This window comes from Cervus canadensis, chromosome 11 (assembly GCF_019320065.1).
Source record: "Cervus canadensis isolate Bull #8, Minnesota chromosome 11, ASM1932006v1, whole genome shotgun sequence".
NCBI classification, from domain to species: domain Eukaryota; kingdom Metazoa; phylum Chordata; class Mammalia; order Artiodactyla; family Cervidae; genus Cervus; species Cervus canadensis.
Genome location: NC_057396.1, coordinates 49,310,390 through 49,324,872, shown reverse-complemented (window position 1 = coordinate 49,324,872; position 14,483 = coordinate 49,310,390). Strand labels below are relative to the sequence as shown.

The window sequence follows — 14,483 nt, the reverse complement described above, 5'->3', positions numbered from 1 at the left end:
AAAAAATATTGCTGTAATTTATGTCAAAGAATGTTCTGCCTGTGTTCTTCTAGGACTTTAATGATTTCAGGGCTTAAATTTAGGGGATGAAACTGTTTTGAGTTTTATTTTTGTAGATGTTGTAAGAGAATGTTTTTTTTTTTTTTCTTTTTTTTGGGCTTTGGCATGTAGTTTGTGGTAATTCCCCAACCAGGGTCTAAGTAACCTGGGCCCTTGGCGGTAAAAGCATGGAGTCCTAAACACTGGATTCCAAGAGAATGTTGGAATATTTTTTTTTTTTACATGTAACTGTCCAGTTTTCCCAGGATCACTTATTGAGGAGATTGTCTTTTTTCCATTGTATATTCTTGCCTCCTTTGTCATAGATTGACTGTAGGTGTGTGACTTTATTTCACAGCTCTTTATCCTGTACCATTGATGTATGTATTTTTGTGTTAGCACCACATGGTTTTTATGACCATAGCTTTATAGTATAGTCTCAAGTATGAGAGGATTATACCTCCAGCTTTGTTCTTTATCCTCAGGATTGCTTTGGCAATTCTGGGTCTTTTTTGATTCCATATAAATTTTAGTATTATTGCTTCTAGTCTTCAGAAAAAAGTAATGGGCATTTTGATAGGGATTGCATTAAATCTGTAGATTTTTTTGGGTAGTATGTCCATTTTAATAATAATAAGATATCATGGGATATCTTTTCATTTCACTGAATCGTCTTTAAATTCCTTCATCAAAGTTTTATAGTTTTCCAAATACAAGTCTTTTATATCCTTGATTAAGTTTATTCCTAGGTATTTTTTGGATGTGATTTAAAAAAATTTTTTTAATTGAAGTATACTTGCTGTACAATGTTATATAAGTTACAGGTGTACAATGTAGTGATTCGTAGTTTTTAAAGGTTGTACTTCATTTGAATTACTATAAAATAATGCCTGTATTCCCTGTGTTGTACAGTATATCCTTGTAACTTATTTCACACTTAAGGGTTTATACAGCTTTCTTCTCCGCACCTATATTTCCCCCTTCTCTCTCCCTACTGGTCGCCACTAGTTTGTTCTCTGTATCTGTAAGTGTGCTTCCTTCTTATTCACTCATTTCCTGTATTTTTTAGATTGCACATATAAGTGATATCATGCACTATTTTCTTTCTCCATCACACTTATTTCACTTAGAATAATACTCTCCAAACCCATCTGTGTTGCTGCAAATGGCAAGATTTTCTTTTTATGGCTGAGTATTAGTCCAGTGTATATATCTATATATCACGTCTTCTTTATCCATTCATCTGTTGACAGCCACGTAGGTTGCTTCCATATCTTGGCTGTGGTAAATAATACTGCTGTGAACATTGGGATGCATGTACCTTTGCAAATTAGTGTTTTTTTGTTTTTTGTTTTTTCAGATATTTATCCAGGAGTAGAATTGCTGGGTCAGTGGTAGTAAGTGGTTCCTTACAGTGTATTTTTCATTTCAGTTATTGCATTCTTCATCTTTGGTTGTTCTTTATATTTTCTAATTCTTTGTTTAAAAACTTCTAACTTTTCCTCTGTGGATCCACTCTTTGTCTGAATTCTTTGGTCATCCTTATGATCGTTACCCTGAACTCTTTCTCAGGTAGATTGCCTATACCCACTTGGTTTTCTTCTGAGGTTTTACCTTGTTCCTTCATCTGGAACATGTTCCTGTTTCACCTCATTTTGCCTAAATTGCTGTTTCTATTTTAATGGATTTGGCAGGCTGGTTCTGTTTCTTTTCTGGTAGGTTCTGGTCCTTGTCATCAATGGTCGTTCTGTAAATAGTTGTGATTTTGATGTGCCTGTGAGAAGAGGTGAGCTCAGTGTCTTTCTACTCCACCATCTTGGCCAATCCCTGGTCTGGGATGGATGTTTTTTATGTGGGAGTACCATATGTTGGCTGGGTGTCCCCAGTGTCTTTGAGGTGAGGGCTGGATCTGAGGTGGACACCAGCCCGGTCTTTCCTCAGGGTGCGCTGGCCTCTGTGATAGAGGGTGTGGCTGGTGTTGGATTAGCTGGCACTCCCAGCAGAGAGAGAGGCTCCCAGCAGAGACAGAGGCTACTCTGTCAAGGGGCAGGGTCTGCTGCCTGGTTGCAGGGGTAGAAACCTTGAGGATCTGACTCAGGCTGACTCTGTTCCCTTTAAGTGTGTGTGGTTTTCCTTCTCCCACGCTGGGGCCTTTGCCCTGAAGGAGGGGAATGTACAAGTAAGTGGGGCTCCTGTGCTTTTCAGAGGTCCAGCGCTCTGCCTGTGTAGGCGTCTGCAGTTCTACTCAGCTGCAGTCCAAGCTGCATCTTTCCCCCTATTACGGTTGGCCCAGATCTAGTGCACAATTGTAGCACAGAGTGGGCAGGGCTGGAGCCTTGAGTAGGCTGGGACCGGGAATCTCGGCATTTTGTGCTTGTGGGAATTGAAGCGCTGCTCAAGCTGTAGGAAGTTGGGCTGCTTCTGTGTGCCAGCAGTGGCCACCACTGCCCACCAGGCCCCCCGCACCACCTCTGCATCCCTAAACGGATTCTTTTCCCAGGATCTGACTGCCCTAGATCCACTGCTGGGCTGGGGTGTTCACTCAGCTCAGATTGAGAGTGTGGCAAGGCGGCAGCTGCTAGGGCAGACCACCCCCTGCCCTGTCTGGGGGTGAGCCCGCACCCACACCCTCGTCACCAATGCAGTCTAGGCTTCAGCCTTTCTCCAGCCTGTCCCAGCATTTCTCCAGACAGCCACGAGGTTTGCCCTTTCTGTGTAGGACCCCAGGACTGGACACCCTGTCTGTGTCCTGACCCACTCATTCCCTGGGGTGGTATCCACCACGCCATCTCCCTCTTCCTCTTAGTCCCCTCCCAGGGACACAGGTCCTGACCAAGTGCCTTTCTTCTCATCCTGCCTGATTATGTGGGAGTCTCTCTTGTAGCCTTGGTGGTTTAGGAGCTCTTTTGCCAGATTCCATAACGTTTTCCATGAAAATTGTTCCACGTGTAGATGTAGTTTTGATGTGTTTGTGGGGGGAAGTGAGCTCCATGTCCTCTTTACTCTGTCATCTGGATCCCCCTCCTGAAGCAATAGCCTAGGTCTTCATATTTCTAAAAATTCATCTAATAGGTTCTCTATGGACCAGTATCTTTAATAAACTTTGGTCTGGCCCATACTTGCATCTCCAGTCTCATTTTGCACCAACCACCCTTTCTCTCTGCTTTTAGTCACACTAGCCTTCTTTAAATCCATCCAACAGGGTTTCTCCTCTTTGCTGTGGTATCTTTCACACATTTTTCTTTGTATGGCATGTTTCCTTTCTGCATTAGAGGAAGTAATACTACCTGCTATGACAAACTGAAAATGTCAATGAACACAAAAGTATATTTCTTGCTTTTACAAAACCCATTGTGGATATTCCTGGTTGCTAGGTGGCCTTTCACATGATGATTCTTCAGAGACCCAGATCTCTTCTGGCCATAGCTTTGTCATCCCATATAGGACCTTAAGAGAACTTTACTGAATCCTATGCAACTGGTCAGGTGGCTCAGTGGTGAAGAATCCACCTGCTGATGCAGAAGACGTAGGTTCAATCCCTGGGTCAGGAAGATACCCTGGAGCAGGAAATGGCAACCCACTCTAGTATTCTTGCCTGGAAAATCCCATGGACAGAGAAGCCTGGCAGGCTACAGTCCATGGGGTCACAAAGAGTCAGATACGACATAGCGACTGAGGACACATGCACACAACTGGTAGAAAGGTAGTTGAGTGAGGACAGGATCCTGCAGGAAGTTTTGAATGGGCTACGCCTGGAAATGGCATTTATCACTTCCACAGAGGTGGCATTGGCTAGAACTGAGTCATAGGCCCACATCTAGCTGCCTGGGGGGCAAGAAGAAACAGTCTAGCTTTATACCCAGAAACTAGAGGGAATGCTTCGATTAATACAGAGGTTTCTTTGACATGTACTCCATCCCCCACTGCATTCACTCATCACCTTCTGCCATCCTTCAGATCTCAGGGACGCCTTCTCTTACCTCTGTGACGAGGTCAGACCACCCTGGTGCTCCATGGGCCTCACTTCTGTGGCACTGATCACTGATGTAAACGCATGCTTCTCTGTGTTACTGCTGCTTCAGTGCTTATTTCGCACCAGGTAGCATTCCTCCAGGATAGGAACTGTGTCTCCTTCACTCAGTCCCAGCCCAGAGCTTGGCACATAAAGTCATTCAGTAAATATTTGTTGACTGAAGGAGCCAAAATGAAAGACAGTGAATAGGTAATTGCCCCAAAGGCATCTGGCACTACCCAGTGAGGCTCCAGAGGAAGTCAGACTGAGCTACCACCCACTCCCAGCGCTTGGTGCTCTGTATGTGCCCCACATCTGACTGAGCAGTGTGTTGAGGCATCTGAAAGGCCACTGCCCTGCTCCTGACCACTCTGATTCCATTTCACTGCTGACAGACACCCAGCCCAAGGTTGTCCCCAGATGTTCTCACCATTCTTCTCAACAAGGAGTGGTTTTTGCCCTTTAGAGGCTGGCCTCATGGGGCCGAGTGGCCTCTGGGCCCTGGACAGCCATGGGTCTCCCTTACCTCACTGGCTGTGCTAATCGTTTTGATGCATGTGTCCCCCCGACCTCCTGTTCCCCAGCCCTCCCTTGATCAGTGCCCAGACAGGCTACAGTGAAAGAGACTATCACTTATGTTGACAGACTGGCATGTGGGTAGAGGTCACACTGAGAAAGGTGAAGTATCAGACAAACTGTATGCTGAAGTCAAAGTCAGTGCCTTGCCAAATTTTCAGGCTTCTTGTGAGACAAGTACTACATATATTTGTTCTTATTTTTGTCACCAACATCCTCAATACTTGGTATAAGCTACATATCCAATATGGAGAAGGGGAAAAATTCTTAGATTTCAATGTGAAACAGTGATGGTGAGATTCGGGCCAAGAGGGGCACAGGTATTCTGGGTGCAGACAGGTGAAATTGCAGAGATAAGACAGTCCAGGCAGTAAGTCCTGTCCCCAGCAGCCTCACTCCCTCAGCCCCACTCCCGCCCCAGACCTTGAAGGCATGCAGCCCTGCATTGTAGGGCCTGGAAGCAGTTGGGCAGAGGTGTGGGGTGGTGTTGATCTGATGCTCTCCTGCTTTCCTTATAGATTGCAAAGGAAGATGCCATCCTGCCAGTAGCTCTCTTCCCATCTCTCTGTGAGCTCATCTTTCACAACAACCCTCTGGTGACCCATACTCGAGGTATGGTACCCACAAACCTGCCCCCTGAACCCAGTCCCCAAGAAGCAATGTGGAGAACCTCATCCCTACCTCAGTGCCAAGCCCTGCTCTGCTCTGTGTCATGGGCAGACAAACTTCATAGTGCACTGGGGGCTGTAGGAAACAGTGGACACTGCTGAGCACATGCTCTGCACTGACTCATCCCAACAGCAACCCTGTGAAGCAGGCTTTATTGTCCTTATGCACAGAGGATGAAACTGAGGATCAGAGAGAGTCACAGTCTGCCCAAAGTCACACAGCCAAAAAAAAAAAAAAGGCAGCACTGGAAATGGAATACAGAATTATCTAGATCCTGTGTGAGCTCCATAATGACACTCTGCTCTGTGGGATAAGTCTGCTGCAACCTCACTCCCCACTTCCCAGCTGGGAAGGAGCGTGAAGCCGAACTGCAGAGCCCTCCCCCTCCCAGAGCACGCTGAATGCAGTAGCTGCCACGTCAGTAGTGGAACCCACTGTCCAAGATGCAGCAGCTGGAGGCATCTTAGAATCCTGGGTCTCTGGAGTGACACTAGAGTATTCTAATCTCTGCTCTACACTGTTTTCATTGCCTCGGGCAAGTTCCTTAACCTGTCTGTTTCTGTTTCCTCATCGGTCAAATAGGCATAATATAGGTTTCTACCTCCTAGGGCTGGTGTGAGAATTAAGTAAGGTTATACATGTATATGAACAGTGCCTGGCACATAGAAGCCCCCAGTAATTGTTAGCTAACAAAATAATCTTATTTTCCCATCATGGCTCCAGGGGTCCCACCACTACTAAAAAGCTTTCTCCAGGAGCGGCTGGGAATCCACTTAATTCGAAGGAAGATAGTAAAGGCTAAGCATCATATTTTGATGCCTCGGAAGGACTCTCGGAAGGTAAGGCTTCAAAGGCAGGACCCCCAAGCCCAGAGGGAGTGGAGTCTATTTTAATGCTACAGATCAGCCTGGCAGAAGAACCACTCCCACCCACAATGCCTGGGATTCTTCTGTTAGGTTTGTAGTAGCAGTTTTGTCTTCTCCTTCCCTCACTATATAACATACAGATATACCCAGGAGAGGTAAGACAGTCAGAGACCCAAAAACCAGAGTAGGGAGGAGTATGGGAGGGCATTGAGTCTGATCCCCTAATTTTCCAGAGGAACTGAGGTCCAAAAAAGACACTGTGGAGAAGTGGGGGGAAATCAGTCAGAAGACCCACATGTCAGTCTGGTGCCATCATTTTTCATAGCTGCCTAAACTTGGGCAAGATTTCCACTCTCTGAGTATCAGCTTCTCAACTCTAAAACCTCTGAGTTGCTGAGAGGACTGAATGAAATTGATACATTATTAACTCCCCAAACCTCCTACCAGTGCAAGTGACGGTAACCCCTGGTATCATGAATGGCTGTGCCAGCCCTAGAATACCTATCTCCTGCCTGACTCTTGGGAGGCATTTCATGGTTGGAGAGCGGTCCGCCCCCTCAGTACCTCCCCTCAGCTAGTGGTCCAGACTTAACTTCTAGAATGCCATAAAGTAAGATCCCTTTCATCTGAAGGATTTCAGAAATTTCTGTGAAATGCTTCTCCCTCCTGAACTTTGTCTTCCTACAGGCAAAAGCTGGTCTGGGCATTGCTGACCCCAGAAGTTAAATAAAGATATTCCCTAGGCCCCTCCCTCTAGAGTCTGCCTGTGTACAGCCAAGCTCTTGTCTTGAGCCCTCAGGGGACCAGAGCAGCATTTAAAACCAGCAATAGAAATCCAGAGGGTTTCCATCATCTTTGCCCCCATCTGCTGCCTCCTCTAAGAGTCCTACTCCCTCCCTTCCCGTCAGGCAGCTGGGGAGGGGTGGAATCGGGGTGAGCCAGATGCTCAGTACATAATCCTCTCTCCCGTGTACAGAGCACCCATGCTGAGAACTTGCACGTGCGCTCCCCCGTAATCCTCACCACAGACAAGGAAGCAGGCTCAGAGAGGTGAAATAACTTAAAAGGGAGTGTAGGGGTCCAGGGGCACCACCATCGTTCCAACTAATGGAGGATATACACACATACCAGTGGCAAAATGAGAAACGAATCAATGCTCTATAAGTGCTGTCTAATGTCCAGCACGGGCTATGCGGAGAGTGTGGTGTGGGCTGCAGGCAGGCTGGAGATGCCTGCATGTCCCCAGTGTGCTCCCAGAGCGGGGTTGGATGTACAGCCTTTTACTCAGTTACATAGACCAAGGTTGCTGGCACTCCTTGCTACGAGACTTGGACAGGACAGGGAGAAAATGGAGAACCTGCCAGAGCAGGCCTGGACCCACCTAACGTGGAACCAGAAACCAGTGTGAGGCTTCTGAGTGAGAACACAGATGGAAGATAACATGGCCTGCCCTGGATGCTCAGCAGTCCAGCATACAGGACCCAGTGACTCTCATCCTCTAGCCAGTCAGATTATCCAGTCTTTGCTCAGGAGAGTGGTGGTGAGATAGAGGAAGAGCATCCCCAGCACAAACCTGTGAGAGGGAGGAATCAGTGTGGCCCCTTCCCCACCAGCTGGCAAATAATGGCACTTGTTTTGGCCACTGTGAGGCATGGGTTCTGAAAAAAGACTGGGTCCCTCAGGCTTCAAATCTAAACACTGAGATTTTATGTATTTCAAAAAGGATATACTTTCTTAAAAAGAACCTTATTTTATAAAATAGTCATCCTTCCCATTCCCTAGTTCACCAGGCACATTTGAGCACACCATTGAGATCTCACATGGGAAAACTCTGCGAGATAGGCAGGCAGGGACTGTTTTCCCCTTGTGTGAGCTCAAAAGGTAGACTGTGCTTGAGATCTTTCCACTGCACTGCATGGCCTGTCAAAGTACAGATGTAAGTAGACTAAAGACTTCTGACAAAGAGTAAGCAATCCACCAGGTAACTAGGGAGGGGAAGCAGAACTAAGCCCAGCTGAGGGAAGCTGGGCACATGGCTCTCTCCTGGCAGATGAGCAGAGGCGTGGAGGGGAGATGACAGGCTTTTGCTAATTAAGAAAGCTGAGCAGTTCAGTGGGAAAGAAGTTATTTCCTTGGGTCTAAACCCTGAGAGAGATTTGCCTTATAGGTCTTTATATAAGGTGCAGGGACTGGCCCCCTGATAGGGGCCTGGTGCTGCCACCTTCCAGAAAATGTGGGACCATCTCCCCCAGGCCCTCCTAGGAATCCCTGAGGAAAGTCATGGGCACTGCAAGACACCTTGATCAGAGGAATGAGGCTACTGACGGGCAGAGTGATAGAGTCAAGGATCCAGAATGAGGCCCAGAGCCTCTGCCACTGAATAACTCTATGACCTTGGACAAGTCATCTTACCTCTCTGAGCCCCCGTTTCCTTGTTTATAAAATGAGAACATTTATTCACTGGGTAGTTTGAGGTGTAAATAAAACGTAACATGTCATGTACGGGGCACATTGTAGATGCCCACTAAGTGTGATTTTTGTCCCTTCCCTCCCCATGAGACCTACCCCAGTGCTTTGACCATTATACTGGTTGGCCTTAGGCCGCTTATGTCCAGAAGGAGAGGTTCTGACTAGGAAGCAGACCAATTCAGCCCTTCTCCCATGACAGGTGAAAAATCAAGTTCCCAAGGTGCCAAAGCAGCCTATGATTCTCCCTCACCCATCCTTGATGATCAAGTCTCCCTCAAAGGAGATGCTGGAGTCAGAGGCAGAGCTGACTAAGGAGCCGCCTGCCACCAAAACCATTTCTGTGGAGCGAGAGATGCCCATCGAGGGCCTGGGGGGCCTTCCCATGCCCCACCGGACCTTCGTGCCACTGCCTCCCATTTGCTCCAACTCCACTGTGCATAGTGAGGAGACATCCCACCGGAGCGATGCTGCTGGCCGCCTCAGCCCAGACCACCTGTCAGATGAGGACACCAAGAGCACAGAATCCATCTTCTTGACCCAGGTGCCTGGACCCCACCTGCTCCCGCCCACTTGTTCCCACCTCCCAGGGGTTCCTGTCCAACCCTTAGATGGATGAACTGCTATAAGGCAACTAGAACTAAGCACAAGGCAGATCTGGAAACCAGAAAGCAGCACCCTTGGCAGGGCTTGTAAGCCCCTTCTGGGAGTTTGGAGCCCCAAACTGATCCAAGGTTACTGGTAGGGACACCCATGGGAACAAATCATGGTCCTCCTTTCTCATCACTTGCAGACCATTCCCCAACCCCAGCCTGGGAATGGCTCTCCTGGTTCTTCAAGACTTAGCTCGGGTTAAGGTAGCAATCCCTCCAGGAAGCTTCCTGGGCTCCTAGGCTGTTCTAGAGCTTTCTGTGGGCTCACCCAGCCTGTGCCTCCCCTCTGTTACAGCATTCATCTCAGTGTATGGTCATTGTCTTCATGTCTGCCTCCTCTCAGCCCAGGCTTGGGTCTTGCCCTTAACAGGATCCAGCATGGGGACCCACACAGAGCTCAGAGGTGTTAATGGAATGCATTTTCTTTTCCTTCTTGGGCACAGGTCAGTGGGTTATCTTCCTCCATCTTCCGGAGGGATGATTCAGAGACAAAGGAGAAAGACCAAAGACCACCATCCACAGCACCCAGAGAGGCCAAGAGTACTCAGAAGCCCCCATCTGCCTCTTGCCCCAGGAAGTACCATGGCTATGAGGAGCTGCTGACAGCCAAGCCTGACCCCACCTTCATTGAGCCAAAAGGTATGTGAGGAGAATGTCTCTAGGGCAGGGAGCCCTCTCCATGAGCCGGAGCAAGTCAGGGCAAAGCCAAGGCTGGTACCGAACACTCTTTTCCAGGTCAGGGTGCCAATTTCCATCTGAATGTCTGTCAAAGGGCCCCTGGGGGTGTCCTGGTTTAGAGCCCTACTTGTCAGGACCCCTGGCCTGGACCTTCATTGGCTTTGAGGGAATCACAGCTGTTCAGAGATTCCAGCCATTCTGAACCTAACTGCTTTGGTTGGAAGTCTCTCCAGGAAGGGTTTAATAAACAAACACTCAGACTAGTCAGATTCCCCGGGTCCTCCCCAGCCCAGTTAATCCCTAAAATGAACATCCAGAATCCTCCCTGTTTGGTTTGAGACAGGGGAGGCAGCCTCTTCTCCCACCCCTTATTTTGGACTGATGTGTTTTGTACTGGTGCTCAGCTGTGCTCTCATGGCTGTCAGTCTCTGCAGTGTAACCCTCCGAGGTCAATGGGTTTCCTTTCCCCACTCTTGTGCTGTTTTTCCATTAGGACCTGTTTTTCCATTAGGACCTGTTCAGTGATACAAGTATTCACTGAGTGATGGCACCTCTGGCACCACCACAGATCAGGCCAGGATATGGGAACAGTGTCTTCTTGGCGCCCTCCATCCTTTTACCCAGGGCTGCTTTGAAATGGGGAATGAAGAAGTCAGAGGAGGCATCCAGGAGGAGGGGGATGTGCCTTGACTCGACCTCGTCCTTTTGACCTAGGAATCCAGAAGAATGCACAGGCCTTGCAGCACATGTTGAAACACCCGCTCGTGTACCGCTCCAGCAAGCCCAGGCTGGATACTCTGCAGAAACACTATGTTCCCAAGGAGAAGCGGGTACGCCTCCACCTCACTGCATGTGAACCGCCCCTGGGGACCCTAAGGGACAGAAATGGCTCTCACTTGGGACCTTCAGGAGCAATGCTCTTCCCTGGTGCCCCCAGTTCGCCCCTGCCTGTCATAGTGACTGTAGAGGAGGTGAGGCCACGAAAGTCTGAGCCTGTGCTAACACTCTGCTGTCTCACCTCCTGTCAGACCCAGAGGATCCCTATTCCGCCCCCACGGAAGACTCGAGCCCAGCTGCTGGATGACATCCTCATTCGCATGCGGGACACCCAGAACATCACAGAGGCGCCACTAGGTATGGCTCCGACCCCCGTCCTCAGCAGCCAGGCTCTGAGGTCTAGCCGTTTACTCCGCTGCTGGGATAAGGCAGAGGGCTTGTGTCGGAGCAGGAAGAGCCCTTTAGAGCATCTGCCTGGCCTTCCTGCGTGCAGATGGAGGAACTGAGCCTGAGTGCGGCAGAGAGCTGCCTGAAGTCACAGCATGTTACCAATGGCTTGAGACAGATTCAGAAGGCGATCCCTCTGGCCTTCTAGTGCCCAAGCTGGAGAGACCATTTTCAGGCCCTCAGCATCCTCTTCCCACTCCATCCCACTTTATGGGGGAGCTCTGGACCCAGTCCCTGCTGCTCTGGGATAGGTGGGACCCCAGGTGACCTGGGCGTCCCTCCTGGCTTTTCTCCCTACAGGAGCCGTCCTGCGCCAGCGGACAGAGAGGCGGCTGGTGAACCAGAAGCAGTTCCTGGAGGCCAAAAAGCTGCTGAAGGAGTTCCGTGCGCGCTACCGGCGGCTGGTGCGCTGCTCGCTGCGGTCAGTGTTTGGGACCACAGCGCCGCCCCAGGCCCGCCCAGCACTGAGCGGGAGCCAGCCTAAGTTGGGCCACTTCCTCGAATTCATGGATGAATTCTACCAGGAGCCCACAGCCAGTGACTTGAAAGGCTAGGACTGTGCACGGTGCCATGGGTACCAACTAGCCTGTGCCCTGCGCCCTTCACAAGGGTGCCACACCCTTGACCGCTCCTTGGGACGAGTTCGGGTCTCCAAGCTCTCCTCAGCCTTGCTTGCTGGCCACAGAGCGTGGTGAGCTGGTCAGGACCTCCCCTTCCTGGGCCAGGCAGGAACCAGCACCTTGTCCAACAGCAATAAAGAGTGAGTGCATAGGGCAAGGTAGCCCTCATTCCTTTTTGGAACCTGGGCCAGGTCATTTCATTGTGGGAAAGAAACCCCAGCTGATACACATCCTTAAGAGTCCCATGGGAAACCTGCCTGAGTCACACAGGTGGTAACACCGTAATCCCTCAGAGCTGGGGTAAACACTGAGACACAAAACGGTTGCTGAAAGCGAGAAGCAGCACAGAAGCTAAGGGTCAGAGAGGTTAACTTGCCCACAGCCAGGTGTGTGCGCGAGGGGGGACAGGTCCAATAATGTGTGTCTGTGTTGGGAGCAGGGCTCAGGTGCAAAACTGAGCCAGGACCTTGAAATCCTTGAGGTTCTCTCTGCCAGGTCACCTTTTCCACTGTGATGGCAAATGGAAGGGAGAAGAGAGGACTGGGGATTTCCTTGTTACATGGACATCACCACAAAGTTGGGACAAGTTGAAGGAAGGGCTTACATGGAGTTTCCCAAGGTCTTCTAATCCAGGATGCAAACCAAAGTCCCATGTGCAAATACAGTGGGATGTGACTCTAAAACTGGACTGTGGATTGTGCAGGGTCAGCCTGGACGCAGGGTAAGCAAGCTAGTTCTGGTCAAGGCAGCTGAAAGGGCTGCTCCATTACTGTGCATGCACAGTACTCCGCACCTACTGCAGAGGAGGGTCAGGAGGGTCACTGGGGCTGAATTCTGGAGAATGCACTTGGGGATGGACACTGGGCCTGACCTAGTCACCTAGCCAATGATTGCTCCTTGGACTGCTCTCCTGTAGGTGCCTACAAGCCAGACCTGGGGCAGGCCTGTAGTTCCCAGGGTCCAGGAAGCAGTGGCATAGAAATGAAGGATCCACTGCAAAGCACAAAGTCTCACAACCTAAGGTGTAATTAAGGCAATTACAGAAGTAGTCTGGTTGCCACAGGTCTGTGGTGCAGTATCTGCTGTATCTTGAGTGTGAGACTATTAGGACACAAGTGTTCGCATGTTATCATACTCAACCACAGCCACAGACAGGGGGCCAGATACATATTTACACCAAGCTGTGTCATACCAGACATACACATTCCAGTTCAGACAGTCTCATGCACGATCACACACATTCTCATAGACATACCAAGTTATGAAATGAGTTACATCTCACTCACACAGGCACCTGGACCAATTCAGGTAATACCTACAGTGCTACCCTCCATGGCACTCCTGTGCTGGGGCCTGTTGCTGAATTGCCACATTGGATCGCCCAGGCCCAAAACCACCCTTCTGCTAACGTTAGGAAAGAGAATCCACCCCAACATTCACGCTGTAAACCTCACTAGGTTCGAATTCAGGAGATCTGGGATGCTCCCTTCAGCCAGAAACACCTATCAAACCATAAGCTCACAGGCCTGAAAGGCTCCTGAGAACATGCTGTCCCAGCTTCAAGGCAGGAAGTCTCTTGCCGTCTCCCCAGCAGACCACTGTTTGTGCTTGCACGTCTAGTGACAGGAAGCTCATTCCCTCCAAACGCTGTTCCTTCCTTTGTTGGGAAAACTATTGGATGGCTCAAGTCATCAGGCTAAGCATCTGCCCAAGTCCCTCAGTAATCCTAACTCTGCTTTTTGGCCCAGAGCATATCTGCCCTCTCTGCCCAGTCAGGCCAGTCCTTTACCTGTATGAGACTATCCTGAGCGGTTATACTTATCTAGATCAGATGCTCTTACCTTTCTGTTATTCCACATGGATACCATCTGAATAAACTGGTTTTCCTATAATTTTGAATACTGAAGCAAGACATTCCAATATGGGGCATCTTCTAGAGCAAAAATGGCATCAGAACTCATATACAGTCTACACTTGTCTCAGATTTGCTTGAGATTGCTCTCCAGAGATAAGACTTTGACCAGAAACAGAACATTCATGAGTTTGCTTTACTGTATTCTCAACTTGGGCCTCTCCTCAGCCTAGCAAACCTACATTGAGGAATGCACTTTAGTACTGTTCAAATAACGCATCATCCCATTTGGTCTTGTGTGGGCAGAAGCATTCCTGATAGGCATGCTCTGAGTCCTCTTTGTCAGAATGCTCTTTTTGAAGAGTTGGAGAGGAGGCACCTAGCAGGGGCACTGCCAAGGATCAAGGCCCCTTCTGTGCTCTACTGCAGACAGCAGGTTGAATAAAACCAAAATCCAAACCATTTTCTTTCTGGGTAGACGGGGATAAGGCCTTAAGGATAACTGTATGAAGAATTAAGAGTAAATAAATAGTACATCAGTCACACACAGACAAGAAAATCCATTAGTTGGCACTTGAGACAATCATATTTCCCTTACATAATTATCCATTCTCACTGGAACTTTTAAGGTTCTGCTGGAGATTAAGGGTTGAACCACTGAGCAAAAGCCCCTGCCCCCACTGGTGGCAAAGCGTGGGGAGAGGGCAGGGCCAACAAGGGAGAATCTGCCACCATCTGGAGCCAGGGCCCAAAAGCTGCTCTTGAGCTCTCTCGGCTTGATCTTTGAGGAGTATACTCCCTTTATTATTTTTACCCTTTATTAAATGA

The 14,483-nt window shown here is 49.0% G+C and overlaps 1 protein-coding gene across 11 annotated transcripts in view; it reads left to right on the top strand.

The window, feature by feature from the left end:
- Positions 1-11,984, top strand: part of XRRA1 (X-ray radiation resistance associated 1) — a 67,479-nt gene extending 55,495 nt beyond the window's left edge. For all 11 annotated transcript variants that reach the window (XM_043482726.1, XM_043482724.1, XM_043482727.1 and 8 more), the window contains 7 exons: positions 5,146-5,239; positions 6,020-6,135; positions 8,831-9,172; positions 9,725-9,920; positions 10,674-10,789; positions 10,988-11,093; positions 11,484-11,984. In XM_043482726.1, coding sequence (XP_043338661.1) covers positions 5,146-5,239; positions 6,020-6,135; positions 8,831-9,172; positions 9,725-9,920; positions 10,674-10,789; positions 10,988-11,093; positions 11,484-11,737 — 1,224 coding nt within the window. In that variant the 3' untranslated portion in view covers positions 11,738-11,984. The remainder of the gene's footprint in view (positions 1-5,145; positions 5,240-6,019; positions 6,136-8,830; positions 9,173-9,724; positions 9,921-10,673; positions 10,790-10,987; positions 11,094-11,483) is intronic.
- Positions 11,985-14,483: the final 2,499 nt, after the last annotated feature.